The 15,842-nt window shown below is 37.8% G+C and overlaps 1 protein-coding gene across 1 annotated transcript; it reads left to right on the top strand.

Annotated features, from left to right (window-relative positions):
* Window positions 1–14,604: 14,604 nt before the first annotated feature.
* Window positions 14,605–15,534, top strand: LOC147369245 (olfactory receptor 2T27-like). The gene has a single exon (XM_086413510.1). It carries the CDS (start codon window positions 14,605–14,607, stop codon window positions 15,532–15,534), a length of 930 nt encoding a protein of 309 aa, XP_086269636.1.
* The last annotated feature ends 308 nt before the right edge of the window (window positions 15,535–15,842 follow it).

Consider the following 15,842-nt stretch of genomic DNA (forward strand, 5'->3'; position numbering starts at 1 on the left):
ACACTGGAGTGGGTTGCCATTTCCTTCTCCAATGTATGAAAATGAAAAGTGAAAGTGAAGTCATTCAGTCATGTCCAACCCTTGGCCACCCCATGGACTGCAGCCTTCCAGGCTCCTCCATCCATGGAATTTTCCAGGCAAGAGTACTGGAGTGGGATGCCATTGCCTATCATCATCATCTGTGAACAAATTGCAAGCCTGCTTTCATGTTAATGCTGTTTGCTTTGTCTTGTAAAACTTGAAATGTTGCTAAACCTGGGACTTGGTTGACCAGGCCCCCTTCAGGGGCTCAACAATCTCAAGATTCTTCCCCCATCTCACCTAAGATGCTGCAAGTCTTGCACTCACAGCAGGCAATCATTCACAGTCACGCATAGTAAGGGCAGTGTCCAGGCAGGTTAGAAGCAAGATCAGAGCCCTGCTCTGCTTTTTCTCTGAGCCTAAACAAGACTCTTTATTTAATTTCCCTAACACCGTGGGATTCTCCAGGCAAGAGTACTGGAGAGGGTTGCCATGCCCTCCTCCAGAGGATTTTTCAACCCAGGGATCAAACCTATATCTTACATCTCCTGCATTAGCAGGCAGCTTCTTTACCACTGGTGTCACCTGGGAAGCCCCATCTGTCAAAATATCAATGACATTTTTCACAGAACTATAAAAAATCATTTTAAAATACATATGAATCCACAAGATACCCCAAATCACCGAAGCAATCTTGAGAATAATGAACAAAGCTAGTGATATCATGTTCCTTGTATTCAGACTGTACTAGAAAGCTACTGTAACAAAAACAGCATGATACTGGCACAATAAGACACATAAATCAATGGAACACAATACAGAAACCAACAAAGCCACATACCTATGGTCAATTAAACTATGACAAAAGAAGCAGTAACATATAATGGATAAAAGACAATCTCTTCAATATGTGATGCTGAGAAAACTGGACAGTTGCATATATAAGAATGAGATTAGAACATTTCCCTAGATCATATACAAAAATAAAATCAAAATGAATTATCGACCAAATATAAAATATAAAAGCATTGTAAGGAAACACATAGCAGTGCAACAAACACTGAGCAAGCAGAGAGCCTTTCCAAAATGGTCTAGCCCCCCAGAGTCAGATGATCAGTAAGCAAATTGCAGGGCATTTACCTCATTCATAAGCTAATTGCAAGGACAATTATGAGATCCTGCCAACTATGCCAATTATATTGTGCCCATCTTATCCTGTAACAAATGTTGTGGCTGAACCAGCCCTTGCAATTCTTATTTTGATTGCAAGGCTCTCTTTAGCAAAGGCCATCCGGAAACTTTGAAAAGATAGAGGTCTGTTATTTATAAGACCCATAAATAGCACAGCACATTTGAGCAAACATCAAAGTTTGGGAAGAGGAAGTGAGAGAGAGAGAGAGATTGAGGACCGACCTGGGATTCTGCTTTTATTGAGGTTGAAGGTTGAGGCCTAGGGTTTCACAGAGACATTCTCTTTTGGTGAACTGAAAACATAGACCAGAAATTTAAAGTGAAGAAAGAAAAAATGTGTCCCAAATGGTGATTTATTGAAATCAACCAATATTTCTAAAACAAAAAAGTCTCAGAGTCAAGCATGCAGTATGGCCGGGTTCTGGCTCTTTATTTAGTCTTGTGGCTCAATGTGTTTATTTGAGATAGACAGACATCTTTGAATTAGATGTTTCCTTAAAATGGATGCCTCAGCAATCAGAGCTTAAGTCAAGCACTTGCATTATAAAAAAAAAAGACAAGAAAAACCTGTTGGGGCTTATAACACCACACATACATGGTCAATTAATTTGCAACAGTGAAACAAAGATATACAATGAGAAAAAGACAGTACCTTCAATAAATAGTGTTGGGAAATCTGGACAGTTAAACACAAAAGAATAAAGGTGAACTGCTATTTTCATCTTACACAAAAGCTTATCCAGGTTTGGTGAGACTTGAATATAAGATCAGAAACCATAAAACTCCTAAAAAAAAAAAAAAGGTGCTAAGTACCTTGACATGAATACCAGCTATGATCTTAGGATTTTATACCAAAAGCAATGTCACCAAAACAGAAATAAACCAGTACACTATATCAAACTAGAATACTTCTTCCTAACAAAGGAATAGAAAAACAAACTGAAAAGGTAACTTACCTCATGGGGAAAAAATTGGAAAACATTTATTTGATAAGCAGTTATTATGCAAACTTCATACAAATTCATACTACTCAATAAAAAAATTAAAAATGGACAGAACATCTGGATTGACATTTTTCCAATAAAGACATACAGATGGCCAATAGGTGTATGTAAAAATGTTCAATGGGGCTTTCCTGGTGGTTCAGTGGTAAAGACTCTGCCTCCAATGTAGGAGTCCCAGGAGACGAGAGTTCAATCCTTGAGTCAGGAAGATCTCCTGAAGGAGGGCATGGCAATCGACTCCAGTGTTCTTGCCTGGAGAATCCCATGGAGAGAAGAGCCTGGTGGGCTACAGTCCGTAGGGTCGCAAAGAACCAGACTTGCATGTACCTAAAGGTATTCAATATCATTAATCATCAGAGAAATTCCATTTAAGACCACAGTGAGATATCCTCTCATACCTATTCAAATGGTTATTATCAAAAAGACAAAAAACAAGTGCTGGCAAGGATCTGGAGAAAAGTGAACCCCTCCTTGCACACTGTTGGTGGGAATGAACATTTGTACAACCACTGTGGAAAACAATATAGAGATTCCCCAAAATATTAAAGGTAGAGTTATCATAAGATCCAACAATTTCACATCTTGGTATTTATTTAAAGAAAACAAAAACACTAACAAAAAAATATGTATGCATTGTCAAGTTTATTACAGCTTTATCTACATTGGCCAAGATATGAAAACAACCTAAGTGTCTATTGAAGGATGAACAAATAAAAAAGTATGTTTATATACACTGGAATATTTTTTGGCCATAAAAAGAAGAAAATCTTGCCATTTTTGACAACATGAATAGACTTTGAGGGTATCAAGCTAACTAAAAATATTTGATAGACAAAGACAAATTTCCTATGATTTTACTTATACATAAAATCTGAAACAAACAAACAAAAGCAGGTTTATATGTACAAAACACAGATTATGGTTGCCAAGGGATGAGGAAAATGAGTGAATGGGGTCAACATGTACAAACTTATAAAATACGCAAGTCACATAACATGGGGACTATAGTTAATTATATTTTACTGTATCTTTGAAAATTGCTGAGAGTAGATAATAAATGTTATTACAAGAAAAAATAAGTATGTATACTGACAAATATTAACTAGACTTATTTGGTGATCATTTCTCAATAAATACAAATATCAAATCATTATCATTTATACTTGAAATTAATATAATGCTGTAAGTCAATTATATCTCAATAAAATAAAAAGAAGAATCAATACCAATCCCTCACAAATTCTTTCAAAAAACTGAAGAGGATAGAATATTTCCCAACATTTTACAACACAGCATAACTCTGATACAAGACAGAAATAGACAATACAAAACAATTTACTGTCTCGCATACAGGGTTATCGTTACCATCTTTCTAAATTCCATATATATGCATTAATATACTGTATTGGTGTTTTTCTTTCTGGCTTACTTCACTCTGTATAATAGGCTCCAGTTTCATCCACCTCATTAGAACTGATTCAAATGTATTCTTTTTAATGGCTGAGTAATACTCCATTGTGTATATGTACCACAGCTTTCTTATCCATTCATCTGCTGATGGACATCTAGGTTGCTTCCATGTCCTGGCTATTATAAACAGTGCTGCAATGAACATTGGAGTACACGTGTCTCTTTCAATTCTGGTTTCCTCTGTGTGTATGCCCAGCAGTGGGATTGCTGGGTCATAAGGTAGTTCTATTTCCAGTTTTTTAAGGAATCTCCACACTGTTCTCCATAGTGGCTGTACTAGTTTGCATTCCCACCAACAGTGTAAGAGGGTTCCCTTTTCTCCACACCCTCTCCAACATTTATTGTTTGTAGACTTTTTGATGACAGTCATTCTGACTCACCAGTCAGAATGATATGGTACTTCATTGTGGTTTTGATTTGCATTTCTCTAATGAGTGATGTTGAGCATATTTTCATGTGTTTGTTAGCCATATGTATGTATTCCTTGGAGAAATGTCTGTTTACTTCTTTGGCCCATTTTTTGATTAAGTCGTTTATTTTTCTGGTATTGAGCTACATGAGCTGCTTGCATATTTTTGAGATTAATTTTCTGTCAGTTGCTTCACTTGCCATTATTTTCTCCCATTCTGAAGGCTGTCTTTTCACCTTACTTACAGTTTCCTTCGTTGTGCAAAAGCTTTTAAGTTTAATTAGGCTCCATTTGTTTATTTTTGCTTATATTTCCATTACTCTCAGAGTTGGGTCATAGAGGATCTTGCTGTGATTTATGTCGAGTGTTCTGCCTATGTTTTCTTCTAGGAGTTTTATAGTCTCTGGTCTTACATTTAGATCTTTAATCCATTTTGAGTGTATTTTTGTGTATGGTGTTAGAAATTGTTCCAGTTTCATTCTTTTACAGGTGGTTGATCAGTTTTCCCAGCACCACTTGTTGAAGAGATTGTCTTTTCTCCATTGTATATTTTGCCTCTTTGGTCAAAGAAAGGTGTCCATAGGTGCATGGATTTATTTCTGGGCTTCTATTTTGTTCCATTGATCTATATATCCATTTTTTGTGCCAATACCATACTGTCTTGATGACTATAACTTTGTAGTATAGTCTGAAGTCAGGCAGGTTGATTCCCCCAGTTCCATTCTTCTTTCTCAAGATTGCTTTGGCTATTCAAGGTTTCTTGTGTTTCCATACAAATTATGAAATTATTTGCTCTAGTTCTGTGAAAATTACTGTTGGTAGTTTGAGAGGGATTACGTTGTATCTGTAGATTGCTTTGGGTAGTATACTAATTTTCACTTGTTGATTCTTCTGATCCATGAACATGGTCTATTTCCCCATCAATTTGTGTCATCTTTGATTTCTTTCATCAGTGTTTTATAGTTTTCTATATATAGATCTTTTGTTTCTTTAGGTGAATTTATTTCTAAGTATCTTATTCTTTTCATCGCCAGGGTGAATGGGATTGTTTACTTAATTTCTCTTTCTGTTTTCTCGTTGTTAGAGTATAGGAATGCAAGGGATTTCTGTGTGTTAATTTTATATCCTGCACTTTACTATATTCATCAATTTGCTCTAGTAATTTTCTGGTGGTATCTTCAGCCCCTGCTCGCTGGTCGTGGACACGAGCGTCTGGGCTACTTCTCTGATCACAGTTGCGGTTAGGCACCTATTCTGTGGGGTTTTGATTTTTTTTTTCTCCCACTTATGCTGCCCTGTGAGATTCCAAAACTCCCTACAGACCTGCCTGTGAGAGGGTTACCTACTGTGTGGAAATTTCTCCTCCTTCACGATTCCCTCCCCAGGACAGGTCTCTGTCCCTAACTCTTTTGTCTCTTTTTTTGTTTTTTATATTTTGTCCTACCTCCTTTCAAAAAGAATGGGCTGCCTTTCTGGGTGCCTGGTTTGCTCTGCCAGCATTCAGAAGTTGTTTTGTGAAAGTTGCTCAGCATTCAAATGATCTTTTGATGAATTTGTTGGGGAGAAAGTGGTCTCCCCCTCCTGTTCCTCCACCATCTTGGCACTGCTCCCGAGTCTTAGCAATTTGAAAAAGAATTATGAAGCCAGGGGCATTACTTTCTAATATCAAACTATATTACAAAGATATACTAAAATAATATACTAGATCAAACCTGTGTATTACTGGTATCACCCAATGAAACAGAACAGACAGCATAGTGATAAACCCACACATATCTCACCTAATATTCAACAAAAGTAACAAGAACACACATTATGGAAAGATTATATCTTCATAAATGGTGTTCAGCAAATTGAATACATATATGTGTGCTCAGTTCAGTTCAGTTCAGTTCAGTCGCTCAGTCGTGTCCTACTCTTTGCTGCAAAATGATAGGATACTGAAAGAGGAACTCCCCAGGTCAGTAGGTGCCCAATATGCTACTGGAGATCAGTGGAGTAATAACTCCAGAAAGAATGAAGGGACGGAGCCAAAGCAAAAACAATACCCAGTTGTGGATGTGACTGGTGATAGAAGCAAGGTCCAATGCTGTAAAGAGCAATATTGCATCAGTTCAGTTCAGTTCAGCCGCTCAGTCGTGTCTGACTCTTTGCGACCCCATGAATCACAGCACACCAGGCCTCCCTGTCCATCACCAACTCCCGGAGTTGACCCAGACTTAGGTCCATCGAGTCAGTGATGCCATCCAGCCATCTCATCCTCTGTCATCCCCTTCTCCTCCTGCCCCCAATCCCTCCCAGCATCAGAGTTTTTTCCAATGAGTCAACTCTTCGCATGAGGTGGCCAAAGTACTGGAGTTTCAGCTTTAGCATCATTCCTTCCAAAGAAATCCCAGGGCTGATCTCCTTCAGAATGGACTGTTTGGATCTCCTTGCAGTCCAAGGGACTCTCAAGAGTCTTCTCCAACACCACAGTTCAAAAGCATCAATTCTTTGGCACTCAGCTGTCTTCACAGTCCAACTCTCACATCCATACATGACCACAGGAAAAACCATAGCCTTGACTAGACAGACCTTTGTTGGCAAAGTAATGTCTCTGCTTTTGAATATGCTATCTAGGTTGGTCATAACTTTCCTTCCAAAGAGTAAGCGTCTTTTAATTTCATGTGTGCTCAGCTGTGTCCAATTCTTTGAGACCCCATGGACTATAGCCTATCAAGATCTTCTGTCCATGAAATTTTCCAGGCAAGAATATTGGAGTGAGTTGCCATTTCCTCCCCCAGGGGATCTTCTTAAGCCAGCGATCGAACCTGAGTTTCTTACATCTCCTACATTGCAGGTGGATTCTTTACCACTATCCAAAGTGGATATCCACGTGTAAAAGAATGAAGTTGGGTCGCTGTCTTATTTCACTCACAAAAATTTGTCTTTTATCCAATAATAAAAGATAAAAGACTTAAATATAAGTCATGAAACTGTAAAATGCCTCAAAAACTACATACACAAAAGCTCCTGACATTGGTCTTGACCATTATTTTTTGAATATGACTTCAAAAGAAAGGGCAACAAAAGCAAGTATAAAGTAGACTACATCAAACTAAAAAACTTCAGCACATCAAGGGAAATCATCAAAAATGAAAAAACAATCAATAAAGTGGGGGAAAAATATTTGTAAATCATTTATCTGACAAGGATTTAATATCCAAAATATAAAAGGAAGTCATACAACTCAATAGCAAACGAACAAGTGCTCTAATGTAAAATTGGGCAAACGACCTGAATAGACATTTTTTCAAACACATACAAATGGCCAACACATACATGAAAACATGCTCAATCAACATCACTAATTATCAGGAAATGTAAATCAAATTCACAATGATATATTACCACAAACTTGTTAGGATTTCTATTTTTGAAAAGATAATAGATAAATGTTAGCAAGGATGTGGAGAAAAGGATCCCTTGTACGCTGCTGCTGAGGATGTATTTTGGTACGGCCATTATGGAAAACAGTATGGCTGTTTCTAAAAAAATAAAAGTAGAATGTGCTCAACCAATCTGGGTAATAAATCTGAAGCAATGAGATTACCTCAAAGAAATATCTGAATTCTCATGTTTATTACAACATTATCACAATAGAGAAGAAATTAAAATAACTCCAGTGACAGACAATTGAGAAACTGATAAAGAAAATGCTATATATGTGTGTGTGTAATATTGTTATATAAATATATAGCATATATTTATATTCCCTTTATTATGGAATATTACTCATCCATAAAATAGAAAAAAATATCTGCCATTTGCAGCAACATGAATGAACCTAGAAGAAATTATGCTAAGTAAAATAAGCTAAACTGGAAAGATAAGTACTATACAATCTCACATATACAGAATTTATTTTAAATTTTCTTAATTCATAGAAACACAGTAAAGCTGTATATGTCAAGAGCTAGATGGTAGGAATAATGGAAATATTTTAGTCAAAGAATATAAGCTGTCAGTTATAAGATGAGTTAAATCCTGAGGATCTAACATACAGCATGGTGTTATATGTCATTGGAATATTGTAGATAACCATTTATTGTATAGTTGAAATTTGCTGAGAGAGTAGATCTTGGGCTTTTATATTATGTTAAGTCACTCAGTCATGTTCAACTCTTTGCAACCCCATGGACTGTAGTCTACCAGGCTCCTCTGTCCATGGGATTTTACAAGCAAGAATACTGGAGTGAGTTGCCGTTTTGTCCTCCAGAGGATCTTCTCGACCCAGAGATTGAACCCATGTCTCTTTTATCTCCTGAACTGGCAGGCAGATTCTTTACCACTGAGCCACCTGGGAAGCCCAAGGTTTTACAACCGCCTCCCCCTAAAAAGTTCCTATATTTCCTATGTGAGGTAATGAATGTGTTAATTGTGGTAGTCATTTCTCAAAGTATGCAACGTATCAAATTTTCATCATGTTGTACACTTTAAAGATAAACAAATTTTACTTTTCAACTATTAATAAATCTTGGGGAGAAAGTATATGGGCAAAGCTATCACAAATAATGAGAACCATCATCTGCACATAGAAAAGAGGTAACTCTGTCTCAAACATATGACGTGTGCAAAAACCTTTTGCCACAAGCTATGTGTTTTCCTTTCTGAGTAGTTTAACAAATATATGAAAGTTACTAGTCAATTTTGTATCTTGTTATGGAAAATAAGCTACTTGTACTTGGAGCCACTGATGCCCTAACTAGTATTTCTGAGTCACCTTTTATTCCTACTGTTGAACCTGGGAATAAAGCAAAAATCTATGACACTCATGAAAGAAATATGGCGACTTCCACAAAAGCCATTGATGTTTAGGTATGGATTGCCACCTCCCATAAAGCAACTGAAGTAGATATTCTTACGCACCTGACCAAGTGTGACTGTAGAGTCAGGATAACCATAAAAATGTCTGATATGAAACCAAGTCATGTGGTCTCCCAGGGCTACCTCAGCCCTCTCCTAGGGAATTCCTAGATGGTGAGCAACTAGTTATTTTGAGTAAAATGATTCTTGGAGGGAACTTTTTCCATCCAGAAACTCAAATAGTCACAATTAAAATAATAATCAAACTATTGTTTCTAGAACCCACAAATTACTTGATTCATTGAATTTTCTTCCTTTAAATGAGTTTGTTTATTATTCTCTTGCTGAAACCACAAAGTTTATATTACTCAATTAATTTCCTTTCCTCCATTTTCCAGTGCAAAAATAGATTGTAATAAGATAAACTAATACTCAAACCCATGATAATTTGGAATAAAATTGTGATCAGTAAAAACATAAGGTGTTTGACACTGGCATTCTCACCTAGAATTTTGCTTCATAGTTCATGTTTAAATATAATTTTTTTCAAAAAAGTTTGTTTGTTATCCACTCTTTCAAAGTCATCCAAATACTTTGCTATCACATTTTCAGCCTGTAATTTCTTTCATGTCTCCATTTTCATAGATACAATCAAAGTTCAACCATGCTATTTTGCAAACAAAAAGTATGTAATACTGGACAGTGTGTATACTTTATAGGAGGTTTCTAAGAGCCCTATACTTATTTGGTGGTGGTGGTGGTGTAGTCGCTAAGTCATGTCCAACTCTTGCAAACCCACAGACTGTAGCTCACCAGGCTCCTCTGTCCATGGGATTTCCCAGGCAAAGATAATGAAGTGGGTTGCCATTTCCTTCTCCAGGAGATCTTCCCGGCCTGCTTCAATGCAGGGATTGAACCTGCCTCTCCTGCATTGAAGGTGGATTCTTTACCAATGAGCCACCAGGGAAGCCACATTTACTCTAGATCTGTAATTAATTGAAGTCTGGGAATAGACTCCCATGAGAAACCCTTTAAGGTTTCTCCAACTCTGTGGTACACAGAAGCTGTGGAAGGACTTCATATTACAATACTGAATCCTCACATTCTGTTCTCAGACCTAAGCCAGGTGTGGAATAAAAATGTAATTAATTTATTTTCAAGTACCCTGAAATGTCAGAAATCAGGTTTCTCAAGACAAGAATTTACTGCATTAGAGTCATAGTGCACAAGGGGATGGCAGTAGCTCCTGGAAGTTCACCAAGCAGCAGTAGCCATGGAAGAGAAAAGTTTTTTACCTATTAATAGTAGGTAAGTAATTTATAATAATTTATATTCTTCCATGCAAGAAGCTAACTCTGTTTGTTCATTCAGTCTCCACACCAAAGGTTCAGGACAGAAAGCTTTGAAAAGCAGAGCACATATGTTTGGACCACATAGAAAGGAAGCCTCTCACAGTGAGTCGTGACATGTGAAATGCATTTCTTTTCCAATTGAAGGTAAATATATAAATGATTAGACAGGTTGAATAATATCTTGATGGAGGGAGTTTCTGTAGGAAACTGCGCGTGTCCCCATGCTCTTCAGCAGTTGTCTGACACGGTACTGAGAGCACATTGCTACATGTCTTCTCTGCATCAGTCCCTCAAGACTGCACATACATTCCATATGAACAGTCAGTAGGTTAATGCATGTCTGTAAGCTCTGACATTTAGTAAGTCCTCTTGGCCTGGAGAATTCCATGGACTGTATAGTCCACCGGGTCGCAAAGAGTCAAACACAACTGAGCGACTTTCACTTTACTTTACTTTTACTATAAGCATTAACTACTGTTGTTATAATCACTATTATTAGCAGTTCCTCCACTATACTGTCTTTGGAGGAGACAATCATGTCCTCCCACAGCATTTCTTTAGGAATTACTGCCCCGGAGCCTAGGAGGAACACAACTTGGATCTTGCATGACAAAGACATTTTTTGGACATTGTTTTCCAGAAGAAGAGTTTCAGTTCAGTTTTAAGAGCATTCAAAAGAGTAGGGTGAATCATGGATGGGAATAATCTGTACAAACCTTTCTGATAGGTTCTACCTTTCACCATTTACACAAAAATGCTTTAAGAGTGAGTGTTTCTTTGATTGTTAATCACTCAGTTTCAGACTTTATGCAATGGAGACATTAGGATCCTTGAGCATTTAGCAGGAAATTTGAATTTTCTAAGAAGAAACTAAAAGAATTGGCACTATTTTTAGCTAAAATATCCCACAGAATTAAACTTGCTTTTTTTGTATTTCTTGAGTAAATTGTGCTCATCAATAGTTGACCATTTGAAGGCAAAAATACACATATTTTGGCAGAAAAATATTTTGCAAGAATTTTTATAACATAATGTGCATTATTTAGTCAAGACTGAGTTTGTATGGACACATACTTTATTATATTGAAATAATGATTCAACAACAAATTATGCATTAGCCAAATACAGACTTATGTGTGTGTGCTAAGTAGCTTCAGTCATATCCAACTCTGTTTGACCAGATGGAAGGACTTCCTAACCCAGGTCAGGAAGATCTCCTGGAGGATTGCATGGCAACCCACTGCAGTATTCCTGCCGGAGAATCCCGTGGACAGAGGAGTCTGACAAGCTACAGTCCATAAGGTCACAAAGAGTTGGCTAATGCATAGTTTGCTATTGAATCATTATTTCAGTGTAATAAAGTATGTATCCAATGATTTTGTCAATACCTACTGATTAATGTAATTTTTAAGAAGGCAAGAACAGCCCTTATAAATCAAGTAAATCAAAGTCTCACTTACATATGAACCAACTGAATCCAAGAGCTATTCACTGACTCCCAGGCTTACAAAGATATTGATAGAACCAAGATCTTATTAAAGAAATCTCAAGAATCACTTTTACTTTATATTCCTAAATTCAAGAAAATGTAATATTGCATGATAGATAAAAAACATAATATTTTCAAACCACAATATATCACATTTAAAAGTCTAATTTGTTAATCTGTGAACTGATTAATTCATACTTGAAAAGTACTTGTATATAAGCATGGAGATTTCAAAAACTGATCATCAGTGAGATGCTAGGCACAGTTTTCTTTCATATGTTTTTTCCAATCCTTTATCACTCATGCTGTTGCTGCTGCTGCTAAGTCGCTTCAGTCGTGTCAAACTCTGCGTGACCCCATAGATGGCAGCCCACCAGGCTTCCCAACCCTGGGATTCTCCAGGCAAAAACACTAGAGTGGGTTGCCATTTCCTTCTCCAATGCATGAAAGTGAAAAGTCAAAGTGAAGTCGCTCAGTCGTGTCCGACTCTAGCGACCCCATGGACTGCAGCCTACCAGGCTCCTCTGTCCATGGGATTTTCTAGGCAAAAATACTGGAGTGGGGTGCCATTGCCTTCTCCGACAGGATTCTCTAGGCAAGCATAAAGCAAATTAATTTGGCAGTGTTTGACTATTTCCCATTCTTAGCCTAGAACTCATTGTAATAATATAATATCATATATGAAATGAATCGCCAGTCCAGGTTCGATGCATGATACAGGATGCTTGGGGCTGGTGCACTGGGATGACCCAGAGGGATGGTACGGGGAGGGAAGTGGGAGAGGGGTTCAGGTTGGGGAACACGTGTACACCCATGGCGGATTCATGTTGATGTATGGCAAAACCAATACAATATTGCAAGGCAATTAGCCTCCAATTAAAATAAATAAATTTATATTAAAATAAGTAAATAAAAATTAAAATACAAAAAAAAAAGAATCTCAAGGTATAATAATGTTCTTTAGAGAGCTTGATTCTGAAGACAGTGCAATGAAATGTTCAAAAAGAAAACGTGTCTAATGTTCTTTAAGAATAAAGCTCTGGGATTCATTTTAAAAATAATAATAATAATCCCTCTGTGTTAAATATGTAGGCAAAATGTCATATCTTACATGTGATACTTGAAGATCATAGAATATAATTTTCAAAGATATTCTCCCATCATTTCACACCACAGAGAATGAATTTATTAGGGAAAGTATTTATGTCAAAAAATGTAGGATGACAAACATCTTGAAGGAAAGCACTCCAGAAAAGCAATCCAGTGCACCAGCCCTGAGCACCCTGTATCATACATCCAATTAAAATAAATAAATTTAAAAAAAAAAAGAAAAGCAGAGGGTTACCAGGGTCTCTGGTAACTTACTGCTGCTGCTGCTAAGTTGCTTCAGTCATGTCCAACTCTGTGCGACCCCATAGACAGCAACTCACCAGGCTCCCCATCCCTGGGATTCTCCAGGCAAGAACACTGGAGTGGGTTGCCATTTCCTTCTCCAATGCATGAAAGTGAAAAATGAAAGTGAAGTCGTTCAGTCGTGTCCAACTCTTAGCAACCCTATGGACTGCAGCCCACCAGCCTCCTCTGTCCATGGGATTTTCCAGGCAAGGGTACTGGAGTGGGGTGCCATTGCCTGGTAACTTAAGGAAACAAAATTTCCCAGAGCTAAAGTGCTGCCACAGCTTATAGTGACTTTTCCTTGGAAGTGTGACACTGAGAACTCTGCTCTCTTTCCATTGACAGTCAGACAGTATACAATGTTTCTCTTTATTTCAAATAAAAAAAGGCATAGGGAATATTTATGAAGATATATGAACTCATCTGTCATCAGCTGAAAAATACCACTCCTACAAACACAGATCTTAAAATTCATTTGTAGGATTTTAGTCAACTTGTTAAGAGTATTTTGAAGGAGATTTTTATTCTATGATCAATGAGCAATAACTGTAAGATTAACTGGAGCCCCTGGTGGCTCGAATGGTAAAGAGTCTGCCTGCAATGCAGGAGACCCGGGTACAATCCCTGGGTCAGAAAGATCCCCTAGAAAAGAAAATGGCAACCCACTCCAGTATTCTTGCCTGGAGAATCTCATGGACGGAGGAGCCTGGCAGGCTACAGTTGATAGGGTCACAGAATCGGACACAAGTGAGCAACTTCACTTTTAACAAACAAAAGGATATGGCAGCTGTCTTTAAGTTGTTAACTGAATAAGGAAATTATTTAACTGTAAATATGCAGTTGAAAACTAAGATGAGAAGTATGAATCAAAAGAGAAAACTGAATAAAATAAGAATTACAGAGATTAGCTTATAAAATGAAGTGAATAGCTTTTCTCATTAGCTGACAATTAAAATTTCTTGATAAAAGCTGGGAGAGAATTCCAAAGGAAGTTCAAGAAATCTTTCTTCTAGGGTGAAGGTAGATAGAATAAGACACTTAGAAAAGCAATATGCAAGAAATAAGAATGTCAGACATTAAGAAATTCAAACATGGGAGAAATAATGGTTAAGTAAGTGATTATTATCAAGCGGAATAAATCAAATCAAACGGATCAAATCAAACAGAATAAATATTCATTTACCAACTTTCAGATATGATCTTTCTAATTTCTAAGTACAGGCGTTTTAATTTGAGGAAGTTTTGTGTGTGTGGTTTTTTTCCCCATTTTCTCTTTTATGAGAATGTGCTGCTTTGGAGTCTGATCCGTAAGTGTACAAAGAAAGTCCTGACCAACAGATTAAATTATTTTAGCAGAGCACCATATCCTCTGCTACATTATTTTGCTTCTGCAAGTGTTCAGTTTGAATAAGGCATTTGAATGAAAATATGAATCAGAAGAATGATACCTCAACTGACTTCATCCTCCTGGGGCTCTTTCCCTGGTTCAGACATCCCAACCTCCTCATCCTCATTATCATCCTTATCTACACTGCGGCCTTCACTGGAAATGCCATACTACTCCTCCTTATCTGGCTGGACTCCCATCTTCATACGCCCATGTACTTCCTGCTCAGTCAGCTCTCCCTCATTGACCTGGCTTACATCTCCTGCACGGTCCCCAAAATGGTCACCAACTATTTCACAGGGAAGAAGAACATTTCCTATTTTTCCTGTGCTACTCAGCTCTTCTTTTTCCTCACCCTTGGCCTTGCTGAGTGCATCTTGCTGACTCTCATGGCTTATGACCGCTATGTGGCTGTCTGTAACCCCCTGCGATACACAGTCCTCATGAACCCCAACACCTGTCTCCAGATGGCTGCTGCAGCCTGGATTGGTGGAGCGCTTGCAGCCCTTGTACACACCATCTATCCAATGAACTTCCCCATCTGTGGTTCCAGAGAGATTAATCATTACTTCTGTGAGATGCCTGCCATCCTGAGATTGTCTTGTATGGACATATCAGCCTATGAGATGGTGAAATTTGTGTCAACCATTGTTTTTCTCCTGATCCCATTTATTCTCATCCTAACTTCCTACACTCTCATCTTCCTCACTGTTCTCAGGATGAACTCTCGCAAGGGCAAGAACAAAGCCCTGGCTACCTGCTCTTCCCACATGACAGTGGTGAGTCTCTACTTTGGTCAAGCTATCTTCATCTACATGACACCCGCCTTAGCCTATACACCTGAACAAGACCAGATTGGAGCTGTTCTTGGCACCATAGTGACCCCCATGCTCAACCCACTCATCTACAGCCTGAGGAATAAAGAAGTGGCGGGGGCTCTGAGGAAGTGCATGGGAAAGTGTTACAATTGAGGAAATATCATATTCTACAATGTCACTGTCAGAAATGCTCTACTGTCAATATTAAAAATAATCATGGTCACTGGACTGTCATATAGGAAATATAACAGCATAAAGGAGCAGGATGATATTAGGACGCATACATATTGACATATGTCTATTGAGATGGAGCTCTTCTTAGTTCTATAGTGATGACTCTAGTTGAGTACAAACAGTGTGTTACTTGTCTTTAGCTTTGGGGGAAATTGCATGGGTTTACACAGATAATCTCCATCCTCTGGGTCAGCGTCATTAAATCCAAAACTGATTGTCACCCTATA

Source organism: Bos grunniens, chromosome 7 (assembly GCF_055505025.1).
Source record: "Bos grunniens cultivar Pamir isolate PY7600 chromosome 7, Bosgru_T2T1.0, whole genome shotgun sequence".
NCBI lineage: Eukaryota > Metazoa > Chordata > Mammalia > Artiodactyla > Bovidae > Bos > Bos grunniens.

Bases quoted from the DNA above. Each gene is read 5' to 3' on its own strand.
- LOC147369245 (XM_086413510.1), top strand. From the start codon at position 14,605: ATGAATCAGAAGAATGATACCTCAACTGACTTCATCCTCCTGGGGCTC.